The sequence below is a fragment of the Canis lupus genome, chromosome 21 (genome assembly GCF_003254725.2).
Source record: "Canis lupus dingo isolate Sandy chromosome 21, ASM325472v2, whole genome shotgun sequence".
NCBI classification, from domain to species: domain Eukaryota; kingdom Metazoa; phylum Chordata; class Mammalia; order Carnivora; family Canidae; genus Canis; species Canis lupus.
In genome coordinates, this window is record NC_064263.1 from 6378903 (window position 1) to 6404366 (window position 25464).

A 25464-nucleotide genomic window follows, 5' to 3' on the forward strand; every position below is an offset into this window, starting at 1 on the left:
GAGCACACTGACCTCCTGCCACCTCCTGTGGCTGGGGCAGAGAGGAAACTGTTCTTTACTCAGAAAATCTTGGTTGATAGGTGAGAAAAAGGTGTACTTTATAGCCAGTGCTAGCTTGTGAATGGAGCCTCCTAATTTCTCACCTCATCAATACTATTTGGTAAACGAAAACAGTGTTCCCAACTGTGAAAAGCGAAGTTTCTGTAAGTAAGAACTGGGATTCCAGTTTCTCAGAGTGAGGACATACGTGAGACTACACATAACATTCTAAAACCATTGGTCTCTCTGTATAATACTAATACTAATAATACTATTACTACTAATAATAATGGGAGCAGGTATTTACTGAGTGCTTTCAATGAGTCCAGCACTGCATATATGCACTGCTCCTTTTCACCCTCATGCAACTCCAAGAGGTAAGAACTATTACTGTCTCCATCTCATCCGTGAGGCTTCAGCACATCAGGTTCCCTGAGATCATGCAGCAGGGAGGCAGCAGGGCCAGGAAGCAAAACAGGTCTACAGAATATCACCTCCTTTTTCACTTTAACACCCGTTCTTATTTTAAAGCTATCTAATGTGGTTCAGACTCTTTATGTTATTGACTTTCAAGGACTGCAGTCTTACTATTTTCTTAAGCTATTATGCCATGTCCCCTTCAAAAAAAGCCCTCAACCACACTCAGTTTATCCCAAGTCTTTCAGCACATGCTTAAGAATCAGAATAACCTAGGGGATCCCTGGGTGGCTCCGCGGTTTGGTGCCTGCCTTTGGCCCAGGGCGCAGTCCTGGAGTCCCGGGATCGAGTCCCACGTCGGGCTCCTGGCATGGAGCCTGCTTCTCACTCTGCCTGTGTCTCTGCCTCTCGTGTGTGTGTGTGTGTGTGTGTGTGTGTGTGTGTGTGTGTGTCTATCATAAATAAATAAATAAATCTTTAAAAAAAAAAAAGAGAGAATCAGGATAACCCACATCGAAGATGGCAATACAGATATCCAAAAACTGGATCAAAGGCAAGAATTGATTTTTCTTCCTACCATGCGTGGGCAACATGCCCAGGGAAGCCCTGACCCCCTTCATCAAAGCAAGCCCTCTCCGCTCAGTGCTCCCACGGTGCATCATGTTTGTCTCTTTTACCATACTTAACACAGAAATACCCACACAATGACCGCACTGAGAGGTGAGCTCTCAAGGATGGGAACATGCCTGATTCAACTATGTGCTGCTTCTAGAACACTAAATACATAATACAACCTAAGAGATGGTTTTTAAGATCAGAAGCCAGACATAAAAATTCTTAAAAGAGGATAAAAGTGAACTACAATTTGCACATAAAATGTGAAACTATGGGGGCGCCTTGGGTGGCTCAGCTGATTGAGTGTCCAACTCTTGGTTTCAGGTCAGGTGGTGATCTCAGGGTCATGAGATGGAGCTCCACATCGGGCTCCTCAATCAGCACAGATTTTGCTTAAGTTTCCCTCTCCTTCTGCCCCTCCCAGCCACACTCACTCTAAAAGAAAGAAATCATTTTTTTTAAAATGTAAAACTATGAAACTTTTAAAAGGAAACCCAGGAGAAAATCTTTGGGATTTTCTAAGGCAAAGCATTCTTAGATATGACACCAAAAGAACAATACATAGGGATCCCTGGGTGGCGCAGCGGTTTGGCGCCTGCCTTTGGCCCAGGGCGCGATCCTGGAGACCTGGGATCGAATCCCACGTCGGGCTCCCGGTGCATGGAGCCTGCTTCTCCCTCTGCCTGTGTCTCTGCCTCTCTCTCTCTCTCTGTGTGTGACTATCATAAATAAATAAAAATTAAAAAAAAAAAGAACAATCCATAAAATGAAAAAAAAAATCAATAAACTGGACTTCATCAAAATTAAGAACGTTTTAATTTTGCAAAAGATTAAAAGATCTGGTTAAAAAGCAGAAAAAGATCTGGTTAAAAAGATAAAAAGGCAAACTACATACTGGAAGAAAATATATGCAAGCCATATATCTGACAAAGGACTCATTGAGAGTTTGTGAAGAATTCTCAAAGCTCAACAGTAAACAAAACAAAACAAACAAAACAAACAAACAAAAAAAAACCACCCCAGTCCAATTGGAATATGAGCAGGACGTGAGCAGACATTTCACCAGAGAGGACATACAGATGGCAAACACATGAAAAGATGCTCAACATGATTAGCCATTAGGGCATGCAAATTAAAACAAGGCTGAGACTAGAACAATTGTTGGGACAGCTAAAATAATAAACAAATGCAGGTGAGGATGCAGAGAAAAGTCAGCTCTCTCATACATGGCTGGTGGGAATGTAAAATTGTACAGCCACTCCGGAACACAGTTTGGCAGTATCTTAAAAAACAAAACATACACCTACCATTCAAAATCCAGAAATCCCACTCCTGGGCATTTACCCCAGAGAAATGAAAACACGTCTGTACAAAACCCCGTGCACAAAGGTTCACAGCAACTTTAATTCTAAGAGCCCAAAACTGGTAACAGCCCAAATGTTCTTCAGTAGGTGAATGGTTAAACAAGCTGTGGTATATCCATACCAGGGAATACTACTCAGCAATTAAAAAAAAAAACAAAAAAACAGACTATTGATACTGTGATACTGGGTGGATCTCAAGGGAATCATGCTGAGTGAAAAAGCTAATTTCAAAAGGTCACATACCATTGATTTGATTTCTGTAACATTCTCAAAATGATAGAGAGGGAGTAGGGATTAGTGCTTCCTAGGGGTAACTGCAGCTGGGTGCAGGAGGGGTGAGTAGCTTGACTATGACCAGGTGCACAAGTGACATCCTTGAGCTAATGGAATAGTTCTATATCTTGACTTTGATAGTGGTTACCAGAATCTTCAAGAGTGGAAAAAATTGCAAAGAAATATATATACACAAACACAAGTGAGCATGTAAAACCAGTGAAATCTGACTATGCTCTACGGACTGGACCAATGTCAATTTCCTGGTTCTACTGTACTTTGGTTATGTAAGATGTTACCAATGGGGGAAAATGGGTGAAGAGTACACACGACCTCTCTACTATTTTTGCAATTTTCCATAAAGCTATATAATCATTTCAAAATAAAGTTTTTTTAAAAAAGTGAACTATAGGCATTTTGCTTAAAAGCAAAACAAAATGAACAAAGCAGAGGCATATATGGCTGCACTTCTGGTCAGTAAGACCCCAAACACAGATTTAAAAGCACACAGTAGGCCTATGTGACTTCATTTTTATTTTAAAAAAGTGAAATCCCATTGTCCAGAGTCTGAACAGGGATACATTTCCTAACATCTTCGAGCTACTTTCCCATCCCCCTCATAAAAATGGAAAAAAAAAAAAAAAAAGCCTGATGTGTGAGCCCCTTTGGGAATCCAGAAGTCCTATCCTAAGTGCCTGGAATGAATAAACCCTGTTTCACAAGAACAGAGGCCAAGGGCCTCACAATTTAAGAGAACCGGCATGGTGCCAACGCACAAGCCCAGGCGTGGCTTCCCTCAGCAAAAGTAGTGTACTGACCTACCCACGATGGCCAAGATTTAAATTTTGCCTTTCTTCCAAAACAAAACAAAGTCAAACCAACAAAATAAAAATCTAAAAAAAATTGCTAAGCAAACAAACAAAAACCTCAACAACTTCAGAGGATTTCCAACAAACCTTATAATCAAATATGTCCTCTTAGCTGACCTCCAACTTACCCCTGGCTTTTCAAGTATTCCACTGCCTAGTGAATTCTGGGACAGGAGAGCCAACCAAAATTAATGAAAAAATAGGATAAGAAAAATTATTCAAAACACTAGAGGATTTCCTGACCAGAGCGGCTTCCATATGCATTTGAAACGCAGATTAGCTTCATGGGGGTGGGATGCTACTTTGGGAGAATTTTGCAGATCAGAACTACCAACAGGTCTTACAAAGTGACTGCCTTTTATTTTAATGGCCTGGAAAATCTTTGCAATTTTTACAGTTTTCACTAGCAATCCCTTGTTTCGAAAGTCATTCATTATTTTTTTTTTAAAGAGCCTCACGTTACACAGTGCTTTATCATTTCACAAATGACTATGAAGAAAACCAACACGGGTACCTAGGGGCTGCACCTTTCCACGCAATGCTCACCAGCCGGGCTGCCCCCTAATTTCAATTAGTTGGGCCATCTTTCCTCCAGGCCCTGGGTCCGCTCTTCTCCACCAGGGTAGACATGAACAAAACAAAACAAAACAAAACAAAAAAACCCCCACAGAAGTCTCCAGGCTCACTGGCCAAGGGCAGATGCTCTCAAGTCTAATCAGCAGAATGCCTTCCCATAAAATTACTCCCATTTCTGCATTCATGTGCTTTTCTTAAGGACAGCACTTTTAAATCTCATTTAAACTGAAAGTCCTCCATTAGCTTCCATGAAAAGATGTATTTTTAAATGCTTTGATCTCCACATGCCCTTCGGTGCATTAGTATTCTTCACACTCCACCATTCACACAGAACCAAAAAGACCAAGACTTCTGCGAATTTTAAAAAGATGAGGGAGGGTGGATTTTAAGTGCCGGCACCTTTTCTCCCTCCCATCCACTTGCAGAGTTTACCAGGGTTTCCTTATCAATCTCGAAAAATGTATGTCACAAAAGTCAACCTGTACCTATCCAAAAACCACACATCCTCCCAGACCCCATCAGGGAGACTAGAGGCATCTCTAAAACTTCTACTTTACATCTTCCTCCTTTTCATTCTGGCCAAAGCAGTGGTTTCCAACCCTTTACTCCTCTGCAAAACAGTTCAAAGTGCATTCAAGTATTGTTCCCACACAATTCCCATAAAGAATATTCATACGAGCTGCACTATAATCCTCAGAACACGTCCTGGGAGATAAATTTCAAATTGGTCTAGATTCTTCAAGAACTTGCAATCTAGCGAGCCCACTCATCCTTGCCCTGGGTCTGACACCAACAGAGAGCTACTGGGGTCCGGGAGCAGTGGGGGTCCAGCAGCGGTGGGCAGCCAGGGGAAACGTTAAAGCCGTTTGGCAGGGACCCACAGGCCCTGCAGAGAGCCATAATTGTTCAACATTTCAAGCCTTGACTTTCCACTTCCCGAAAAGGAAGGAAGTTTTTTGGTATAGTAGCTATTAATATCCCTCTATTCTGGTTTGACTCGCTTGTGGCAAGTAACGTTGCTGTTTGGCGCAGTCCAAAGCATCTTCCGGCGTTGTAAGTGGCTCTCGGGACCCCCTAAGTGCGCTAGCACCGAGGGCTTCGTAAGCAGTACAAACACTCGAGTCTCCTAAGGTGCTTGGAAGAAGGAAATGGGCAACCATGTCCCCACGTTACCACCGCCGAGCTGCTGGGGGACCCCGTGGACCAAGTGCTCGGTCCCACCTGCGGAGCCTCCGGAGGCCGCAGGACCGGGGCGCCCCCTGCCCGAGCCCCCGCCCGGGGGATCCACACAGTAGCCGGGCATTCCCCGGGGCACTGCCATTCGAAGACAGTAAAGCAACACCCAGGCCAAAACAGCAAAACCCTCCAACAAAAATGGGCAGGGAAGGTCTCCCCGGCGCCCCAGTGGGGCAGGGCGGGGCGGTGCGCGGCGCGGGAGCTGCGGGTGGGAGCCGGGACCTGAGCCCGGGCTCCGGAGGGCGACACTCGGGGCCGCGTCGGGGCCGGGGCAGGGGGCAGAGGCCCGCGGGTGGGAGCCGGGACCTGAGCCCGGGCTCCGCCGGCGGTTCCAAGGGTCCCGGCCCCTGCCCCTGCCCCTGCCCCGCGCAGGGCCCCCGGCTCCGCGGGGCTGCCGCCGGCCGACGTGCCAACCTCCCTCCCGCCGCAAATGTCACATTCCAAGAAAAACCAGTTCCACTCGGAAAGTTTAATATCCCCCCCGAAACCAGTGTCTTTCTGTAAAGGCAGCGCTGACATCAGGGAGAGCAAATGAAGTCTAACTCCCCGGGGTCTGTCCCAGAAACTAGTCTGCAGAGAACAAAGGCGCAGCAGCTACCGCGATCCGAGCCCCGGGTCTGGAGCGCGACCCCCCGGCCGGCGCCCCCCGCCCCGCCCCGCCCCGCCCCGCCCCCGCCGGAGCCCAGGCGCCCCCGCGGGCAGGAAGGGTCCGGCCGGGGCGCCGCATCCCGTCGGGCGGGCCCGGGCGCGCGCCTTTGTCTCGCCGGAGGGCACAGCCCCCGGCCCCGCTTCCGCCGCCTCCCCCGCAGCCGGGAGACCCGCGCGGGCGCGTCCGCAGAGCCGGCCTAGGGCAGCGCCCCCCGGGGAGGCCGTTCCCGCGTCGGGCGCGCGCACCCCAGGGCCCGGCTCGGCGGCGGCGCGGCTTCCCGGGCGCGGACGGCGCGGGCGGCCCCCGGGGCTGCGAGGTGGCGCGGGAACAGGCTCCGGCTTTTTTTTTTTTTTTTTTTTACCCCATCTGGGTAAAGAAGAGCAAGCCCGCGGTGGCTGACGCTCCGGCCGCCGGCGCCGAATCGGCTGCCCGAGTCGCTGGGCCCCGAGGAGCAGCCCCGCGCCCGAGCGGCCAGGGGTGGAGGAGCGGCGCCCGGAGCACGCGGAGCACCCGGGGCACGCGGAGCACCCGGAGCACCCCGAGCACCCCGAGCACCCCGAGCACGCGGGGCACCCGGGGCAGGGACCGCTTACCTTTCACCGCAGACTCACAAGTTCCCCGGCGCAACTTTGCCCTCCGCATGAGGAGACCATGGCTCGTTCAGGGGCGCGGCTGGGGCAGGCGGCCGCCGGGCAGCGCGCAGGGCATGGCGCGGGGCGGCGCGGGGAAGCGGCGCCCGACAGTCAGCCGCGTTCACACAGGAAGGGGGGAAGCGCCCGGGCTTCACCTCCAGCCCGAGCCGCCGGCCGCCGCTGGGTCCTAGAGCGCCCCGCGCTCCCCGCCCGCGCCCCCCCGCCCCGCGCCCCCGGGCCGCCGGGGAGGGTCGCGGGCCGGAGCCTGTAACCCTACACCGCACCCGCCCCGGCGCCCGGCCGCTGGGCCCTAGAGCCCGCCCGCAGCCGCTGCCGCCCCTCCCGGGCCGGGCCGTCGCCGGCTGACGTGTCTCCCGGAGCCTCCCGGGGCGGGACTCGGGGCCGGTGAGTCCCTGCCTCGGCTTAGTTCATGCCAGACTCCCCAGTTCTCCCTCCTTCGACTTGCTCTTCCTTCCCACCGGTTTCCCGGTCTGCCCACAAAAGCCAGGTTAGGTCATATTTCGGATTCTTTTTTTTTCTTCAGTGGAATTTCCAGGTGAAAAGTGGCCGCGCTCCTGTGCATCCTCCAGGCCCCGGCGCGTCTATCACACACGGGCCGGGCGCCGGGCCGCTGCATCCGACCCTGCTGACAGCGGAAGGGTCAAAACAGACCTTCCCGCCTTAGGTACCGAATGCGTCGGCAAGACTGGATATCCTGTGCTCACACCCCACAGGCTGTCATCTGCCCGGGTGGAAGCACAGAAAGTGACTCTGGAAAAATGTTGCCGATTCTGCCCACCTCTTAACACTGGCCCTATTAAGAAGCACTACTCACCCACCCTGTTAACGCTCAGTGGTCCTGGGCAGGCCCCTGGAGCCTCCCAGCCGTAACGTTTCTCCCCTAGCTTTCCGCGACCCGCTCTGCCACTCCAGGTTGAGAGGCCCGGGAATAGGACAGGTGCCGCCAAAGAGACCTCCACAGGAGGGTCGGCGCGTACCACACTTACTTGTGCTCCTCGCCTCTCTTTCCCTTCTCACTAGACCAGGACTTCTTCTGGGATTCCTGCCTGGACTGTGGTAATTACCCAATTAGTCTGCCAGCAGTTGTACCCTTCCAGTCACTTCTGGTGGATTGTGTATCCTGATTCCAGTCTATTCTGATTCCTCTGATGGCTCAGTAACCTCTGCTCCCAAGATGAAACCCAAATGCAGTAATTTAACAATCATTTACCAAATACCTACTCCATTTCACATCAGCTACCCCAGTACTTGATAGCACATAAAAGAAACAAAGGAAACAGCAGCTAACCAGCCTTTCTAGGATTCATTTAATTAGTTCATATAACTTGTCAACCCAGACAAGTTATGCAACCAGAAAATAGGAAAGCACTAGAGATGCCTGAAAAATATGGAATAAAGGACTGACTACAGGCAGGAGAAAAGGGAGCCTTGAATGGTGGCGGGGCTCAGATGCAGGTAGCATTTGTAGGAAATTAGAGTGGGAAAGAGGTAACGGATTAAAAAAAAAAAAAAAGGAGAGAAATAAGGAAGGAAGCTAACATTTATTAATTGCCCCCACTAGATAACACAGTCTATCCTAGGAGGCAGCACAATTTAATTGTTACAAGCATCCACTGGAACAAAACAGGTAGGAGTTGAGTGACCGCTCACCCACTCACTCACTGTATGACCCTGGGCAAGTTACCCAACTTTTCTAAACTTTAGTTTCATTTGCAAGGTGATGGAAATAGCCATCCCACAGTGATGGTTGAAGGATGGAATGAAGTCACAAATAAAATACTTAGCACCCATGCTTATAAATGCTGAACGCATACTTGCTATTATTATTTCAATCAGCCTTTCAATACCCCTGTGAGGTAGGGAGCCAATGTGGGAAACTGTCTCAGGAAGCAACTGACATGTGAGGTTGGGGCCAAGGCGATGGGAAAGGAAGAAGGAGCTACCATGCAGATACCAAATCTTCAAAGATACCACATACAGTGAAGGTATCAAATCTTTGAGGCAAGATTTTACTTTTTCCAGTGACTAGAGAGGAGGAAGAACAAGGTAATCAAGTTATGCCACCTTTTGACTCTAGATCATAGGAAGAATGGACCAACCATTCCTGGAAGCACGGGTCATTGGACCAATGCTGGGAGAAGCCAAGTGAAGAGGGGGAACTGGTTTGAGAAAGTTGTTGAAAGACTTTACTGCCCTCTGGGCAAGAGGAAAGAAGGAACAAAAGCCCCGGTGAGAAGTGGAGAATAGAGGTGTAGGGAAAGGTAGAAATGAAGCTATGAAGATGGGTTTACTTGGAGAATGCTCAGGACCAAAACCACAACAACAAAAACAACAACAAACAATAGGGAAAGGAGAAGGAAGAAGAGGGAAGGTTGGAGAAATAGAAGAGTGTAAAAGTTTAAAGGCTGCAAGCCTGAGGAAGTTGTGAGACAGTCCATCCAGCAAGGGCTACGGATTCCTAAACTTGCCATGAAGTGGTAGGTCCTGATTATGGGCTCCAGCAGGTGGACCTAGTCTGAGCTCTGCAAATTGGATACTAAGTAACAATAGCAGGGTCAAATACATGGTGGCTAATTTTTCCCCTCCATGTGCCTTAATTTCCTCAACTATTAATAATCACCACATCAAATATAGAAAAATGAATCATCTTCCACATCAAATATATCTGGAAAAAAATATATATCCGAACCTACGATCCAGGAACCAGGGCCTGAGAAAAAGACTTCGCATTTGACTAGCAACAGGTCATCAATAACATTTTACAGTATATTTGGTTGCAGATTCCAACTGTAGTTGGGGCCAAACAGAAACAAGGTATGTCAACAACAGGGGCACGTAGGTGGCTCAGTCAGTTAAGCGTCTACCTTTGGTTTAGGTCTCAATCCGGGGGTCCTGAGATGGAGCCCCACATCATCAGGCTCCCCCCTCAATGGGGAATCTACTTGTCCTCTCCCTCTGCCCCTCCCCCCGCTCATGCTCTCTCTCTCTCTCTCTCTCTCTCTCTCTCAAATGAATAAATAAAATCTTTAAAAATTTTTTTGAAAATGGTTACAACAAAACCTGAACACTGCTTTCCTAACAATAAGGTAGTTCGCCATCAGCATCTGTGGTTTTTTTAGATCTAGATACTCACTCAAAAGGTCAGCATTCTTTCTAAAGTGACCCAGTTGTCTTTTACTCACTCCTAGGAAAGTTATAAAGGTGAAGATTTCCCCACACTTAGGGAAAACTCAAAGAAGAGTCTTTAACCCCAAAGAGGACATGTACTAGGGTGTTCCAGACCAGGTGACAGAGGCATCTGTCAGGTAGAGGAGGATGAACGTGCTCTTAGGGTCAGTTTTGACTTCAAGTCCTGGGTCCATCTACTTCCAGCTATGAAGAATAGCATCACATGAACCTCAGCCTCCTCCTCTGTAAAATGGGAATAATTACACTTACCTCACTGGTTTATTGTGAGGACTAAATTAGGTAATACATATCAAGCACTAGACACACAATAGAAATTCAGTAAAAGCAACCCTTCTCTACTCCTCCAAGGATTTGAAATACCAAGGAATTGAAATTCTCTATTAAAATGCAAACCTCCTTTCGCCTCACTCTTCTCTGCACCCTCCAAACACACCTCATTAAGTCCTTATCAACTACTATATATTGACTAGGATGGGCCCTAAGAATGGGCCTGAAAACGACACAGGGCAAAAAGAGAGTGATCATGACCACAGAAGGGAAAGTTACCACACAGCATCACCCAAAATAGATCCCGCTACATTTGGGAGTTCCCAATCAATGCCTGTTGAGTAAACAAATGAACATTGAATGTAGCCAGGCTGTCCTTATCAAGATGCTTGTTTTGCTTCCAGAACATGTCATGAGATTTTTTTGAAGCCCAAGTTCTGCAGTGCTTCCCAAAGTGTGATTTATAAACCAGAAATGTACAGAGTTAAGCTTCTGATGTCCCCACTCCCAAATTCTACAGAAGGGGGACATCCTAGATTCCATTCTGACTCCCAGCATGCTGAAGCTTGAGGGCCATGAGCTAAGGTCCCCGAATGGCTCCTTGGGTCCATGGTGCTCTTGTGATTCCCTTTCGGAAGCATTCACTATAACAGAGCTTACTATGATAAAGGTAAAGGAGGAGGGATGACATATTAGAAGTTAAAAATAAAGCACTACAGGAGCATAATGGAGTAATTGATTCTGTCCAGCAGGCCAAGAGCAGGTTCCAAGAAATCCAAGTGCTCAGAGGAGGAGGGTACTACCAGAGAAGACATGGGCACAGGAAAGGAAAGCACACACCGTCATGCTTCTCAGAATTTTCCTTTGAGTTCTTTCTTCTTTTCAGAAACATAAATGGTCACACCCACCGCAGAGCTGATCATTGACATATTATTGCCAAGCAAGACAATTTCTCCCAAGCTTTTCTTTCAGTTCTCCGTTTTGCCAAGACGATAGTTGTGAATTTTTCCCCTGCTTGTTTCCAAATACAAAATCATGTTCTCAAATAAGTTTTCTCACATGGCACATATTTCCTTTGGAGATTCTGACACATGCCCTGCCCCCATCTTGCAAGCTGCTGACAGGAGCAAAACTCAGGGAATCCTGGGAGGGCCTCAAAATAGATGGGGAAGGGGAGGAATATTGTGTGCAGAGAGGGAGGAGCAAGGCAGGGCTCCATCTTCTAACTAAGAATGGAAGAGTGAAAAACAGAGAGCAAATGGAAATACACAAGGTGAGGCACCCCTGAAGTTCTAGAAATACCAGGTGCCTTAGAGATGAGGAAACTGCTTCTAGGAAGAACTCAATGTTACATAACAGAATAGGGCATTTGGAAACTCTGTTCCATTTGAATATTATGCAAGGATTCTGTTGATTACAGAAAAATTTCCCAACATATATGAAGTCCCTACTAAGGGCCAGGCTCCATGCTACCGTCCTACCCCGGCGTTAGGCTCATCTAGTAAGTTACAGATCTGAGGCCTGTCTGTCTGGATGTTTTTAGCTTCGCCATCCATAGCGACATACCGGTCTCTTCTTGGCAGTGGCTTTCTCCTGTGAGTGGGTTACCTAGTGTTTGCTCAACACCTAATTTGATCTATAGAAAACCAACAAGCAGAGGGTAGACATGATCTTGTCCAGGGAAAATGCACACATGCCCAAATACTAAGGAGGGAGAGTAGAGACAGTGACCCCAAACAAAACTGAGCTCAGATCCTGACTCAGTAGCTAGGAACTACTGGCAAGTAGCAGCCAAGTAGCAGGTATTTAATAAATAATGATCATTTTAATTATTAATTGCTACTCTTAATACAGAAGTTTGGGGAATATTGAAAGCTCATACTTTTCGGTTGATTGGTTTTCTCAAGGTTTCTTAGTAGCAGCATTACTGACATTTTGGCCCAAGTCAGTCTCTGTCGTGAGGAGTGTCCTGGGCATTGGAGGGTGTTTTTAGCAGCATCCAGCACATGCCAGAAGCAACCTCACCCCAAGCATGGCAACTAATAATGTCTCCATACAGTGCCAAATGTCTCCTATGGGGTAAAATTGTGCCCAGCTGAGAATCACTGAGTTAGCGGAGTAATTAATGTTGCCCATTTACAGGATCCGAAGCTTCTGACCATATTGATCATTCTGTTGAGTTGTTGGGTGAATCCAATCCAGACTAACAGGAGACCACCTCAGTTTTGTTCATCCTACGTTATATCAATCATGATGTGGTTATTTCTTCCTATTCCTCTTTCCATGAACAAAAAGCTAATTATATTTTTTTCTATTTCTAATAATGATATAGACACGTTTGGGTTTTTTTACCCCCAAAGCTGGAATCATACTGAGTTTCTGAAACAACAGCAACATAAAATCACTATTAAAAACAAGGATTGTGAAAAAAAAACAAAAAAAACACAAGGATTGTCACAGTAACCGAAGATAACTCAGGTCAAAACGTTCATACTTAAGTCCTGTAACTGCCATTCTGGAAAGGATGCTTGGTCATTTAATTCCAAAAACATGACCTTTCTGTTCTTAGCTAGAAACAACAGTGAGAAGGATAGTCCCTCCACAACCTGTATGGCAGTTCTGGTTCTTTCTAGAATATGCACTAAAGATGACATGTCTTGTACTTTAAATGCCCAAGACAGAGAAGTGGGGAACCTTTCACTCTTCCTAATGGCTCCAGCCACTCCGAGTGGATCAATTCAGGAGAAAAAAAAAAAAAAAAAAAGTGACAGCATAAAGTCAGAGTGGCGGGGAAGAGTTAAAATTCACATCTTAACTGATCCATTTTATGCTGTAAAATAATTTACTGAAAGCACATTCATTCGTTCATTCCTTCAAAACATGTAATTGATTACACTAATAAGCCACACACACTCTGCTAGGTGCGTGAATGCCGTCATGTAGTCTGTCTTACACGTGTATAGATCAATCTATAATGACACCTTGGTCTCTGTGTGATGAGGAACAGGGGCAGGGCGCAGGAACAGGCACTAAGGAGGGAGAAGGTGGCTGGAAAGGGAAGGCATCTCCAAGATGGTGCAGAAGAGGGGGAGAGCGTTCCGGCTGGGGCAGACAGTGTGTGCAAAGACTCTGAAGCAGAGAAGAGCTCAACAAGAGGGAAGACCTTCAGGAGATGAAGGGAGGGGAGAGCCTGCGGGGATAGGCCCTGGAAGAGTTCCACAGGAATGTTCCCCTCTCCTCTACCCAGGGCCTGCGAACGGTTCCTTTCCACTCAGCCTTTGTGACGTAAGGCAGATACAAGATGAGTTTCAAGTTAAGTGGGAGAGAGATAAGGAACATCAGCAAATGAATAACTTGGGATAAACAATAACAAGAGGATCAAATGGAAACCACCTGCCGGTGAACTCCAGTCTGTGTGTTTGCTCGCAGTATCTACACTCAAGATGTAGCCTCTCCAGAGGCTTCGACTGAGTCCTACTGAAAACGGGGAAGGACCCAGGCTCCTCAGTACCAGTAGGGCAGTCATTCTGAAACCTCACCTTTATCGCAGTCACCTGAAGAGCCTGTTAAACAGCTGTCTGGGGAGTACTCTTCCCCCCCAGATTTTCTGATTCAGTAGGTCAGGATGGGGCCCAAGAATTGCATTTCTAACAAGTTCCCAGATGACAGTGATGCTTCTGGTCTGTGGACCACACTTTGAGAACCACTGGTGTAGTACTTGGGGACCTCCGTGTTTCTATGTACTCTGAATCCCAGCCTAAGAGGGAACAGGCCTCTGCCTGTTGTAGAAGAAGGATGAAGACCCAGCCTTCTGTCTTGAACTAGCATGCACCAAGTAGTGTCTCTCCTGTGGCAGGTGGTTTGGTACATTGTCTCATTTCATGGGTATGTCACGTCCGTGCTATTATCCATGTTTTACATGTGAGTGAAAGAGACTGGGAGGGATTATGTGAGTTTCCAGAGATCACATGATACATGGTTGACTCAGAGTCAGGATTCGAGCCTGTTGTCAGAGCAGAGCTCTTGTTCTTAACCACTGCACTGTGTTGCTTCCCAAGCCAGCAGTTCTTCCTCCCAGGTCTCCTAGACAGGAGGGATGCCTCTCCATCCTCCAGGCTGCAGCATCACCCCACTGGAAGCTCCCTGGGACCTGATCCTCAGGGCACGCAGTGATGAATCTAGACAGTCTGGACCTGAACTTGTTACTAAGTTCTTCCCTTTCCTTATGGGAGGGAGCAGGATCCATGGAGCCTCCCGCCCAAAAGCACCATGCTAGATAGCTAATGTTCCAGAGGTAGTTTCAAATCTGTGGTACTCAATACTGAGTAAAGTATTCTAAGATACAGGCTAAGGAGTCAGATGGGCCTGGGAGCGACTTCCCCTCTGCCACTTATCAGTTACACCACTGGTAGCAATTATGGTAGCATCCACCTCAAAGTGCTGTGAGACGTGCATGAGTCAGTTGCATGTGAATTGTAAAGCTCTCAGCACTGTGCTTAGCAAGCAGCACACACTTCATAATTATTAGCTATTATTACTAATCTGTTATCCATTTTCTTTCAAAATCTAGTCATTGTAAGAGGAGATTTAATTACTGTTGTGCTAGACACAGTTTCTTTCTGTTTACATTTCTAGAGTTTGGGCATATTTCATTGGTAGATCCAGGAAATGTGAATGATGGGCATTGTGATTTGAGTACCTCCTCTCCCCAACTAGGAAAAAAAAAACATCTCCAGATACCCTTAGAGACAAAACAGGAAAAATATAGGTTAGATTAGATATTTCAGGTAAATTTAAAATAATAAGTAACCATACCCAGAGAGTATTGATTAACGGAGTAATAGTAACTTGGATGGGAGGTTGGGATCAAGGGGTCTGATGATACACTGTGCCAAGTATTGGTCAATCTGTATGTGAGGCCACTGCTCAGTTTTCAATGCCAGGTTAGAGTGAAACCGTCTTCTCCTGGAGAGCACTCAGCAGATGCTGAGCAGGATGGAATGGAGAAAACAGAGGCATTAAGAAAGGTACATTGTGTGGAGAAGATGAAGATACAATTTGATTGCGATCTTCAAATATTTTGGTAGCTTTCTGAAAGGAAGAACAGACTTATTCTCCATTTGTCATATAACACTCTAGAGCATTGTTTTTCAAACAGTAGTTGGCAACTCATTAGTAGAAATTAGTTGAACAGGCTAAGCAGCATTTTAAAGAAGTAAAACAGAACATAATGGAAACTACCAGAAACAGCCAATCTAATAAGGATAATTACTATCCCATACAACTTCTGTCTCAGTTGTATTTATATTAAAATTTGTATGGTGTGAGTCTCAGTGTAAAGTGTATCCTGATGCTGGGTCACAGGAAGACAAATGTTGAAAGCTCTATAAGACAAAACACCGACAACTGGGTGCAAAAAAGAGAAAGTAGGTGCAAAGAATCTGTTGTAATGATGATCACTGCATAGCAATACCAGGTTTCCTCAGGCAGCGGGACCCCCCCACATGCATCACTGCTCTGGTGGTGATCTAGCACAGACTGAGTGACCATACATTACAAGAGGAGGGCACTGAGTGTTCACTCCTAGGAGGACACTAGGATGTTCTGACTCTCCAAAAGAGAACAGACCTGAGCTTCTGTCACAAGCGAGAATGTAGAAAACCAAAACCTTAATATCCAGACTCCAGAAGTCACGTGGCCTATCCAGGAGGAGTTGTTTATATGTTCTACAAACAGAGCATGCATCAAATCCCTGAAGTTGTTTAGGACTTCTACAGTAGGAAGGATTAATTTCCAACATCCTTTTCTAATTGAGGTTATACAATAACTCAAACACTAGCAATCAGGTCTCATTGATAGAAGCACCTAAATGGAGTCCTATGAGGATTGAACACCTGATGATAGGAACCGAGCTGTGTTTTATCATGCCCCCTAATAGAGCAAGCTAAAATCCAATGCAAAGAACAGAATCCTGCTTCAACACCTAGGGCTGCCAGAAAAAACACGTGACATGAGTTGTATTTGAATTTCAGAAAAGCAACAAAATTTGTTTTTGTATGGTATGTCTCAAATTTTGAAGAGGACATGCATATACTTTAAGAAAAATCATTTGCTGTTCATCTAAAATTAAATTTAACTGGCTATCCTATAGTTTTGTTTGCTAATGCTGACAAATACCTGCCTACACTGGGTTATGTCCCTATATAATCTGACTTAGAGGATTCCTAGTCTCTCATTAGTAAACAATGTGGAATGTCAGTGCCAAGGAGCTGATAGTCCTAAAAAGCAACAATGATGCTAATAATGGAAAAAGGAGTGAAATTCTAAAGAACATGTTGTTAGAGCTTTGTCCCACTGAACCCACTGTGCAGATTATAAGGATCTTTTGAGAACAGGAGACTCCATGAGGTATCAGGCCTTGCCTGGCATTTAAGGAAGGAGTTAATGGGGTTACATTCCCACTTTGTAGAATTTCCATGCCAAACCCCAGACGTATGGGGGGCGGGGAGAGGGGTGTGTATGTGGTGGGGGGGCAGATTCAGCTTCACTCACCTGCTCTCCATTATTCAGCACTCAGTTCCTCGATCGCTAGAGGAGGAGCTGACTATGTCTGCCACCAGCTATTCTGAGACAGATATGATGCTGTTCATGCCCAGTACCCTTGCTCTTGCAGGTCACGCTGGGAAGAATGGATCTCCTCCAGGAAGCCTGCCTGACCTCCCCTCGACCTCCATGATTGAATCAGGTTCCTCTTCTCTGGGATCCCAGGCCCTCCTTGCTACTTCCCTGATTGTGCTTTCCCACAATAATACTTACAAACACACACGGAATGCCAATTATGAGCTAAGCACTTTTCATATGTTATCCTATTTAATCCCTCCCAATTACCCTATGAAGTAGGTATTTGCATTCCCATATCACAGCTGAGTAAACCGAGGCCTACAGAATTTAGATGACCCTCCCCAGTCAGTAAGTACCCATCAGCTTGGAGGAGCCAGAGCTCCACCTTGTAAATTTTCTGTTAATTGGTCTTTCTCTCTGACTTAGGTCATTGTTTCTTTGAAGAAAGGATTGTCTTTTCACCCTCATGCCCCGGAGCTTAGCCTGCGGTGCATGGCAAGTCCTATGCTGTGTTGTAAATAGGTCAGCCCATTTTTTTATAGTCAGATAGACCTGGTTGCAAGTCACAGTTCTGCCAAGAATCTGCCACTGAGGATCAGAAGTTTGTGTTCTCATAACTTACTCCGGAACTGAGGATGGTGGCTTAAAAACCCTAGCAGTGAAGAACAGAGCTGGGCTCAAGCCCTGGCTCTGCTACGCACCAGGTGTGGCTTGGCAGGTTCTTTAACTTGTCCAAGCTTTAGTTCCCCATCTGTAAAATGAGGGAAATAATAGTACCTGCCTCATAGGATTGTTTCAAGACGACTGACATAAATTTCTTAGCAAGATACTCAATATGTGGAAAGCACTCGAGGAGTATCAGCTCTTTTTATAATAGTGCATTTAAAACTCCCATTTCAACTGGAGTAAACACATTTTGGTTAACTACTGGCATATGTATTGCATGTTTGGAACATATTTTTTATTCAAAAGATCAGAAGGAGAAAATAAACCCTATCACGTAAATAATTCAAGGGAAGTTTATTTTAAAAGAATTAATCAAAGGAGAATTTGGTCTTTTTTAGTATGTACACAACACTGAAAGAGTTCCCAGAAAAGAAATATCCATGAGAAGGTCACACTGGGCGTGTGCATTCAACGTTGCCATGTTCAGTTGTGTAGGCTGTTCACTGTTCAGAGTGCCAGGCCGAGGGAGTGAATGAGGTAGAGGTGGGGGGCTGAAATCTAGCTTGTACTTTACCCACTAAACTGGGAACCCTTCTGCTCTTCATCAACTTGGAGGGGATGATTTTTTTTTTCTAATTTGTTCAAATGTACTGTTTCAGCTTGTGGTGGCTCCAGCTTTATACTTTTGTGGTTGATTCTTTTACCCTTTTCTCTCCTTTCAGTGTCACCAGATGAGCAGAATAGGAGAGGAGAAATGGGATGGAGTTCAGAGAAGGAAGACATATCTGAAAGTGACAAGGAAAGTCGGGGGGCAGGCACAGAGGAGGCAGCAAAAATGTTTAACATTTACTAAATGCTGGCCATTTGTCAGGCAGTGTCCTGAGCCCTTTAGATGTGCTAGCTCGTTTGATCCTACACGACAAGGGGAGCCACTGGAGGCGAGGGCAGCAGGTGGTCACATGAGGCTAACCCACATGAGGGTCTCACAGGACAGAAAACCTCCTGTTATATTCTAGTCCACAGCAAATGTTCAGAATCTGGAATTCCTCGTTTGAGTTTGGGGGGGAAATGGTTTTAGAAGCCAAAAAGAAAATATTTTGTGTTAAGGAGGTAGTCTTAAGTTCTCTGGCTGGACAACCACAAAAGCTACAATAATGGACTTCTTTTTTTGGTTAACAGCCAGTGAATAGCAAACCTCTGGGTGACAGAAACACCAATGCCCTGGCAGGTTACACATCCCAGTGGTAGACCTTCCTCATCTAGTTCCTCTTCGGTCCCAAACTTTCTGCAGGGTTCATTTCAGACCAGATTCTGCACCCACAAGTCCCTTCTCTATTCTCTTAAAAACCCGAAGTTTCCATAAAATATTTACTATTAAACAGTGACCTGAAAGCAACTGTGGTGCTCATGCCCACTGTTCCCAGCAGTGTTTAAAAAAAAAAAAAAAAAAAAAACAACAACAATACCAAACCTCTGAGTTTGAAAATAAATCTTGCTACCAGGTGGTCAGTAATCTTGCCAAGTGTGGATTTGGGGGTACAAAGGCCACGGGGAGAGGCAAATTAAGCAGAGATAAATATATACACATATTTGACATTAAAATAACCACACATGTGTGCCATGATGATGAATGTCCATAACTAGTGAGCCGGTAACGAGTGTGTTTCAGCAGGCAGCACACAAAACCACCCCTGAACATCTGTTTCCCCCATTTTGCCAAAGAGTGTTCTTTTTTTATCCTTTTTTATAATTTGACCTGTTCCATTTTCTGGCAGAGGGCCCTAGGAAGGCAAGCACTGCTTTTTCTGTCCTTATTCCAGCTTCAGATGGGAAAAGAAAGGAGGGAACGAGGGCAGGAAGGGGGAGGAGACAGACATCGGGAAACAGAGGCATAGATGAGGCCCCGGAGGGAGACTGAGAGCAAGAGGCAGAGGGGAAGAGGGAGGGGAGAGGAAGAGCGTACAAGAGGTACCAAACCATTTTAATGTGCAAAACTGATGTGAGAAAAGCACAAACAGAAAGGACACATACCAGAATGATCCAGGAAGAACGGGACCCAGAAACCATAATCACAGCACTCCTGAATAGGTCGAGCTGGTCACTAACACCTTCTAGATTCCAGTAAAATTGATGAAATATTATTTTTTTAAAGATTTTATTTATTTATTCATGAGACACACAGAGAGGGAAAGAGAGGCAGAGACACAGGCAGAGGGGGAAGCAGGCTCCATGCAGGGAGCCCGATGCAGGACTCGATCCTGGGTCTCCAGGATCCGGCCCTGGGCTGAAGGCGGCGCTAAACCGCTGAGCCACCCGGGCTGCCCTGATGAAATATTATTGTTTATAGGTAGCCACACCGTGTTTAACATTCAGGAATAACCAACACCGGCCTATATATTTCTAGTAAAAACATCTCTCTGGAAGCAGAATGCCCTTCCCATTTTCCTGTGTGTGTGTGTGTGTGTGTGTATGTGTGTGTGTGTGTTATCCCATTATTCCATATCTGCTTCCTCACTCTTCTGGTTAGCCAAGGTAAATAACCACTTATCCCCCAGAATTTATTATCATTTCCCTTTCCTGCTCCCTCCTGTCTCCCAACCAGAATGCCCTGAAATAAAGCTTCATCTCTTGCACAGTAGCATTTCACAAACAAACATCGGGAGCCTGGCAATGAATTTTATACGTGAGCCTGAGTCCACTTGTCCTCAGTTACGTTCTCAGATTCCTCCCCAAGCTCCTACTGCCCTGTCCCAAATCACTTGCTGCAAAGGTTTAGTTTCCTTTAGGAATAGCAGGAGTGCCATCAGGGGAACCATAAGAGGTTTCCTGACACAGGGACTCTAGGATATAAGGGCGGGACGTGAATGAAGGAAGAAGCTAGGAGAAATTTTTCTGATTGTTGCTTCAGATGCCATTATGGGAAATTCCTCTGGAGCATAGTGATCGTTGTTTGTTGGCCTAAAGACAAACAAACAAAAATGTGTAGTGTATATATATGTATATATATATATATATATATATATATATATATATATATATATAGCTTTGAGCACCCATCATCCATGCATTTATTTGGCAGATATGTACAGCCATAGACTCTACTGTGCTAGTTCCTTTTACGTGATTTATCGCATTCAACTTGCAACCAAATCGCCCTGGGGGGGAGGGCAACTTGTACAGTCTCCTCCCCAGGAAACAGTTTGGCTCTGAAGCCAGAGATTATATTTTTAATCTAAGGTTTGCCTCTAACTAGCTGTGTGACTTGGGGAAGATAATTCAGCCAGTGTGAGCCGCTGTTTCCTCTTCCATAATGTGACGCTAATTCCTTCTGCTCCCTGGCGTTGTTCTGAGGATGAAATGAGCTGATCTCCCCAGCCAGATCAATCGTGGAAGAATCTGAGTTGCCCAGATGCAGGCAACTACCCCACTGGGGAATGCTTCTGTGGCTATTCTATGAGAGCCAGGAGGCCAGCCCACACCCTGAGGCAGGGCGAGGTTTCCTGTACAAGAATTGAATGTCCCTGCTGTCAGTCATCCTGAGAGAAAGCTACAGGGGAGTGAACACTCCCTCCCTCTCAGAAGCTGTGTCTGGGGTTGGGGTGAGAGGAAGCCAGGACAGACAGGCTTCCAAGGGTGGAGAGATCTGGGGTGGATAGCAGGCGGGGTGACTTGGCCCTGGCTGTTTGGAGGCCAGCCAGCGAGGGGCAGATCGCCAACCTGATCCCAGACCCTCGGTGGGTCTGGGCTTGTGTGGTAATGAGAAGGCCTCAGGCCCACTCTGAGGCTGGAAGAGTACAAAGTACAGTGGTATCCTCGTCCTTGCAGCCAGCAGATGGTAGGACGTAGGACAGTAGGATGGGGGAAACCAGCCCAGCTCCCAAGTGAATGCCACGCTTCCAGGTTCTGGTGTGAGCAGGGGCATCACCAGCCATGGCTGGCATTGTGTGGCCACCAGTTTCTGAGGAATAGAGGACATGGAGCAGTTAACAGGGTGTCCGCTGGCCTCAGTGAGGTGTGTCTGAATTCCCACTCCCCTGACAAAAGGCTAGAGCAGCCAAAACTGATGGTGGGTGCAAATAAGCACTCCTGAGAATTCCTGGACATAAAATTGGAGGGCAGCCTTAGAGAAAGACTCGATCTGTTATTAATATGAGCCAGCGAATCCTCAGAAGTCGATATATTTGAGGGCATCCATGTGGGTGACATGCTTCAAACTCCAAGTGGAAAGCTGGGGTAGACAGATGGTTTCTATATCTAAAGTGCCCAGTAAAGAATAGGTGAATAATAAGCTCATCATCTTTCTCCTTATTCGTCTTCATATAGTGGAAAGGAAGAAACTTTGGTTGCAGGATACATTTGTCTTGGAACAGATTTGTTTGCAACTCTTGAGAATTGCTGTATCCTCCTAACGTGGCAGGCGGAGGGCAGATGAGCAACAATATTATTTAGAGAGGCAGAGACACAGGCAGAGGGAGAAGCAGGCTCCATGCACCGGGAGCCCGATGTGGGATTCAATCCCGGTCTCCAGGATCGCGCCCTGGGCCAAAGGCAGGTGCCAAACCGCTGCGTCACCCAGGGATCCCCATTCCGAAGGTTTTGACCATGCTTGAAGGTATCAGAACGCTTGCTTAGGGACATGAAATGAGTAAACGTTTCACAATGGTCTCTACATTTGAGCATTAGTCCGACAATGGATTCATTTCTCACTCCCGTGGGCTGAGGCCAGCACTATTACCATCCCCATCCTGTCGGCCAGGACCCTAGCAGGAAATGGACAGTGTGTCCAGATTGTGCCTGAAGAGAGTCTAATGAAGGCACTGCTGACAAGAGTGTGCCAAGCAGGCTTAAGGGGAAACAAGCAGTGAAGGAGCCCCGTAGGGACAGCCATAGTGGGGAGCTGCTGCCACCCTAGGTCAGGAGAGGAGATTCCAGAATCCAGCAAGATCTGAATCCAGCTGTAAGAGAAGGTGACTGGAGGAGCTGTGGCCTAGGACAGCACAGCCTGCCAGGCAGGGAAAAAGCACCCTGACATCTCTCTTTCCACTGCCTCCCCTCACCCCGCCCCCATATCCTACCAGTTCCTCTCACTAGCCCAATCCCACTGGAAGCCAGATGACACATTCCAAAAGGTATGTTTTCCAGGGCACAGAGGAGAATGGCAAGGAGTGAGTGGGCCTGACAGAGCGTCAGAAAACAGCTGACACATGGTTTTAGAGATTAGGAAATGGAAATCTAAATTAAGTAATTTGTGCAAGGTCAGGAAGCAAGGAAAAGGTAGAATAAAATTAAAGCCCACACAGTACAACTCCAAGTCCATGTTCTTAACCACTAAGACAGGCTTCCTTTAAAAGCTAATTATCCAGCACCTCTTTCTGCCTGCATCCTTCCCAATCATTCTCCTGTTAACTCCACCTTACTCCCACCCAAATTTCCCAGTCCTCGTGGAGCTAGGTGTGGCCACCTGCCTAAGGTTCAGGCCAAAGGAATATAGTGAAATGATGTGCCCAGCTTTTGGGTTGTGCCCTCTGTTTTCCTTCTCTGTCTTTCCTGTGGACTGGAATGCGAATGTGACGGTGGGGGCTGAAGCAGCCACCCTAGACCGTGTGGAAGCCACATTTCAGGACATCAGAGCACAATGAAGCCACCACAGCAGCACTGGACTGCTCATGCTCTAAGTGAAAGAGAAATTAACTTGTTTCTTGTTTAAGTCACTGTCATTTCAGCTTTCATTTGAGCCACAAACCAGTATCCTAAATAATAACGGAGACTGAGCACTTCTGTGGCCAGGATGGGGCTCCGTCATTGTGGTCTGAGCAATAGGACTGGTAGAGACTGCTGGTGATCACCAATGTGGGTGTTCTCTCCCTCCTGGCACATTAGTAGACTATGTCTCCCACCCTCCTCCATCTAGGTGAGGCTCAGGACTAGTTCTCACCTCTGGAATATGAAAAATGAGTATGTGACATCCAGATTGACACAACTCAACTCTAGACTATAGGACAAGCAAGTAACACTGCCTGGATTGTACTAAGTCACTGACATTCAGGTTTGTTTGTTACAGCAGTTCGCCTATCCTGACTAATTTTATACGTAAAGAGCTGCTGCACTTTGATAGACATAAATACTATATCACCCAGCGCTGCAGACTCAACTTGTATCTAAAGAAGACAAGGGGGTAGGCTGGGAAGCATGTAAGTTATTATTTTAAAGAAGTTATGCAAATGTTATCATTTATTCTAATAAACCCCATACATCCTGCTTGAATGAGGAAGATCAGAAATGCATAAGCAAACTCCTTCTCACAGTATACTGGCCGGCCCTCAGTGGACTTAGCCCTGGTGGCTCGCAGGAATGCTACTTTCCAGAGCACTCCTTTTGGAACTCAGAGGGAAGTTCACTGGGTCTGAGCAGCAGCAACCGAGCTTATTGAGGTGTGCCAGAGGGTCAAGCAGCTCCAGAGGGCAACAGATTAGGAAGAGTGAAGGGAACATGGCTCCTGTCTGCTTTTGGATGGTGGAAGGGGACTATCCCCCATTCTTTCCAATGTTCAAATTTTCTAAAATAAGCATGTGTTACTTTTATACTAAAAAAATGTTTTTTTATAAAGATTTTATTTACCTGAGAGAGAGAGAGATAGACAAACAAGCAGAGGGGAGGGGCATGGGAAGGAGACGCACACTCCCCACTGAGCAGGGAGCTGGACGCTGAGCTCGATCCCAGGACCCCAGACCATGACCCACACTGAAAGCAGATGCTTAACTGACAGAGTCACCCAGGCACCCCACTAAAAAATGGTTTTAAAACTTTGACTTTTAAGAAAGGCAAAAAATAAACTGGATAAGCCTAAAGAAGGAATAAAAGAGAGAGAGATACCGGGCACAGGTCATGGATTCAGTCCCCAAAGCCTGCTTATAACAAGCAGAGGGGCCAATCTCAGAGATATGTACCTGAAAAGGCAAAGCATCCCAGGGGTGGCCCGCATTCATTTGTTCAACAAGCATTTACTGAAGTCAGGCACTATATGTGGCTGTTAGATTTACAAAGAATGAGGTGGCCACTGTCTAATACAAAAGCTCACAACCTCGCCTACACATAAGAATCATTTGAAATTTTATTATTTTATATTTTATTTTATTTTTTTATTATTTTATTTTATTTATTTTATTTTATTTTATTATTTTTAAGTAGGCTCCACATCCAGCAACATGACCCTGAGATTAAGACCTGAGCTAAAAGCCAAAGTCGGACACTTAACCACCTGAGCTACTGAGGTGCCCCTGAAATGTGATTTTGAAAAAGCAATACACCAAAAAAACCCTGATGCTCAGGGCCACACTGCAGGAATGCTGATGTAACTGATCAGGGTTAACGCTTGGTCTCGGGACTTTGAATATACAGGGTTGAGGACATGACACATGAGCTTAGTGTTGAAGGAGGGGTAGGGGCAAAGGAGAAGAAGGAGGAAGGGCATGCAGGCACAGGGAATGGAGCTGAATTGAGAGTACTGCCCTGTGGTTCAAATATAACTAGAAAGTTATAGTGGGTGGGGGTGGCACAGATCATGGAGGTCCTCCCATGCCTAACCAACTATCTATCTTCTAGGTAGTGGGGAATGGATATAAGTTACTAGACAGGGACAGACATGGTCACATCTGGGTTCATCTCAACTCTCCAGGCATTCTTTCCCGCTCAGATGGCCAGCACTTATGTCCATGGATGGGACCATAGAAAGGCAGTGAAGAGGCATAGGCTTTGCCTCCTCAGAAAATGGCACCATCACAGAGAGAGGGCTTCTTTCTGGATTCTCCATCATAGGCAGCCTTCTACATGCCACTCATCTAGGGATAGACTCTTTTTTCTACTTCCTTTTCAAAACCCCCTTTTTCTGTAACCTAATTTCATTATATGATCTTGCTACAACACTGAGAATAAACCTGCTAAAGGGCCAGTGAAAATTTGGAGGTGATACCAACCGCCAATCATGCCACACAAGAAAGTAGCGGGATTGTCACCAAAGGCCTCAGATGAAA

The 25464-nt window shown here is 46.4% G+C and overlaps 1 protein-coding gene across 11 annotated transcripts in view; it reads right to left on the reverse strand.

Annotated features, from left to right (window-relative positions):
* AMOTL1 (angiomotin like 1) overlaps positions 1–25464 on the reverse strand; it is a 170081-nt gene that overhangs the window by 86026 nt on the left and 58591 nt on the right. Inside the window, exon 1 of one of the 11 annotated variants that reach the window (XM_025419260.3) lies at positions 6632–6885. The exons of the other annotated variants lie outside the window; for them this stretch is intronic. Coding sequence (XP_025275045.1) covers positions 6632–6680 — 49 coding nt within the window. The 5' untranslated portion in view covers positions 6681–6885. Of the gene's footprint in view, positions 1–6631; positions 6886–25464 lie in introns of those variants that run through there. 11 annotated transcript variants of the gene reach the window in all.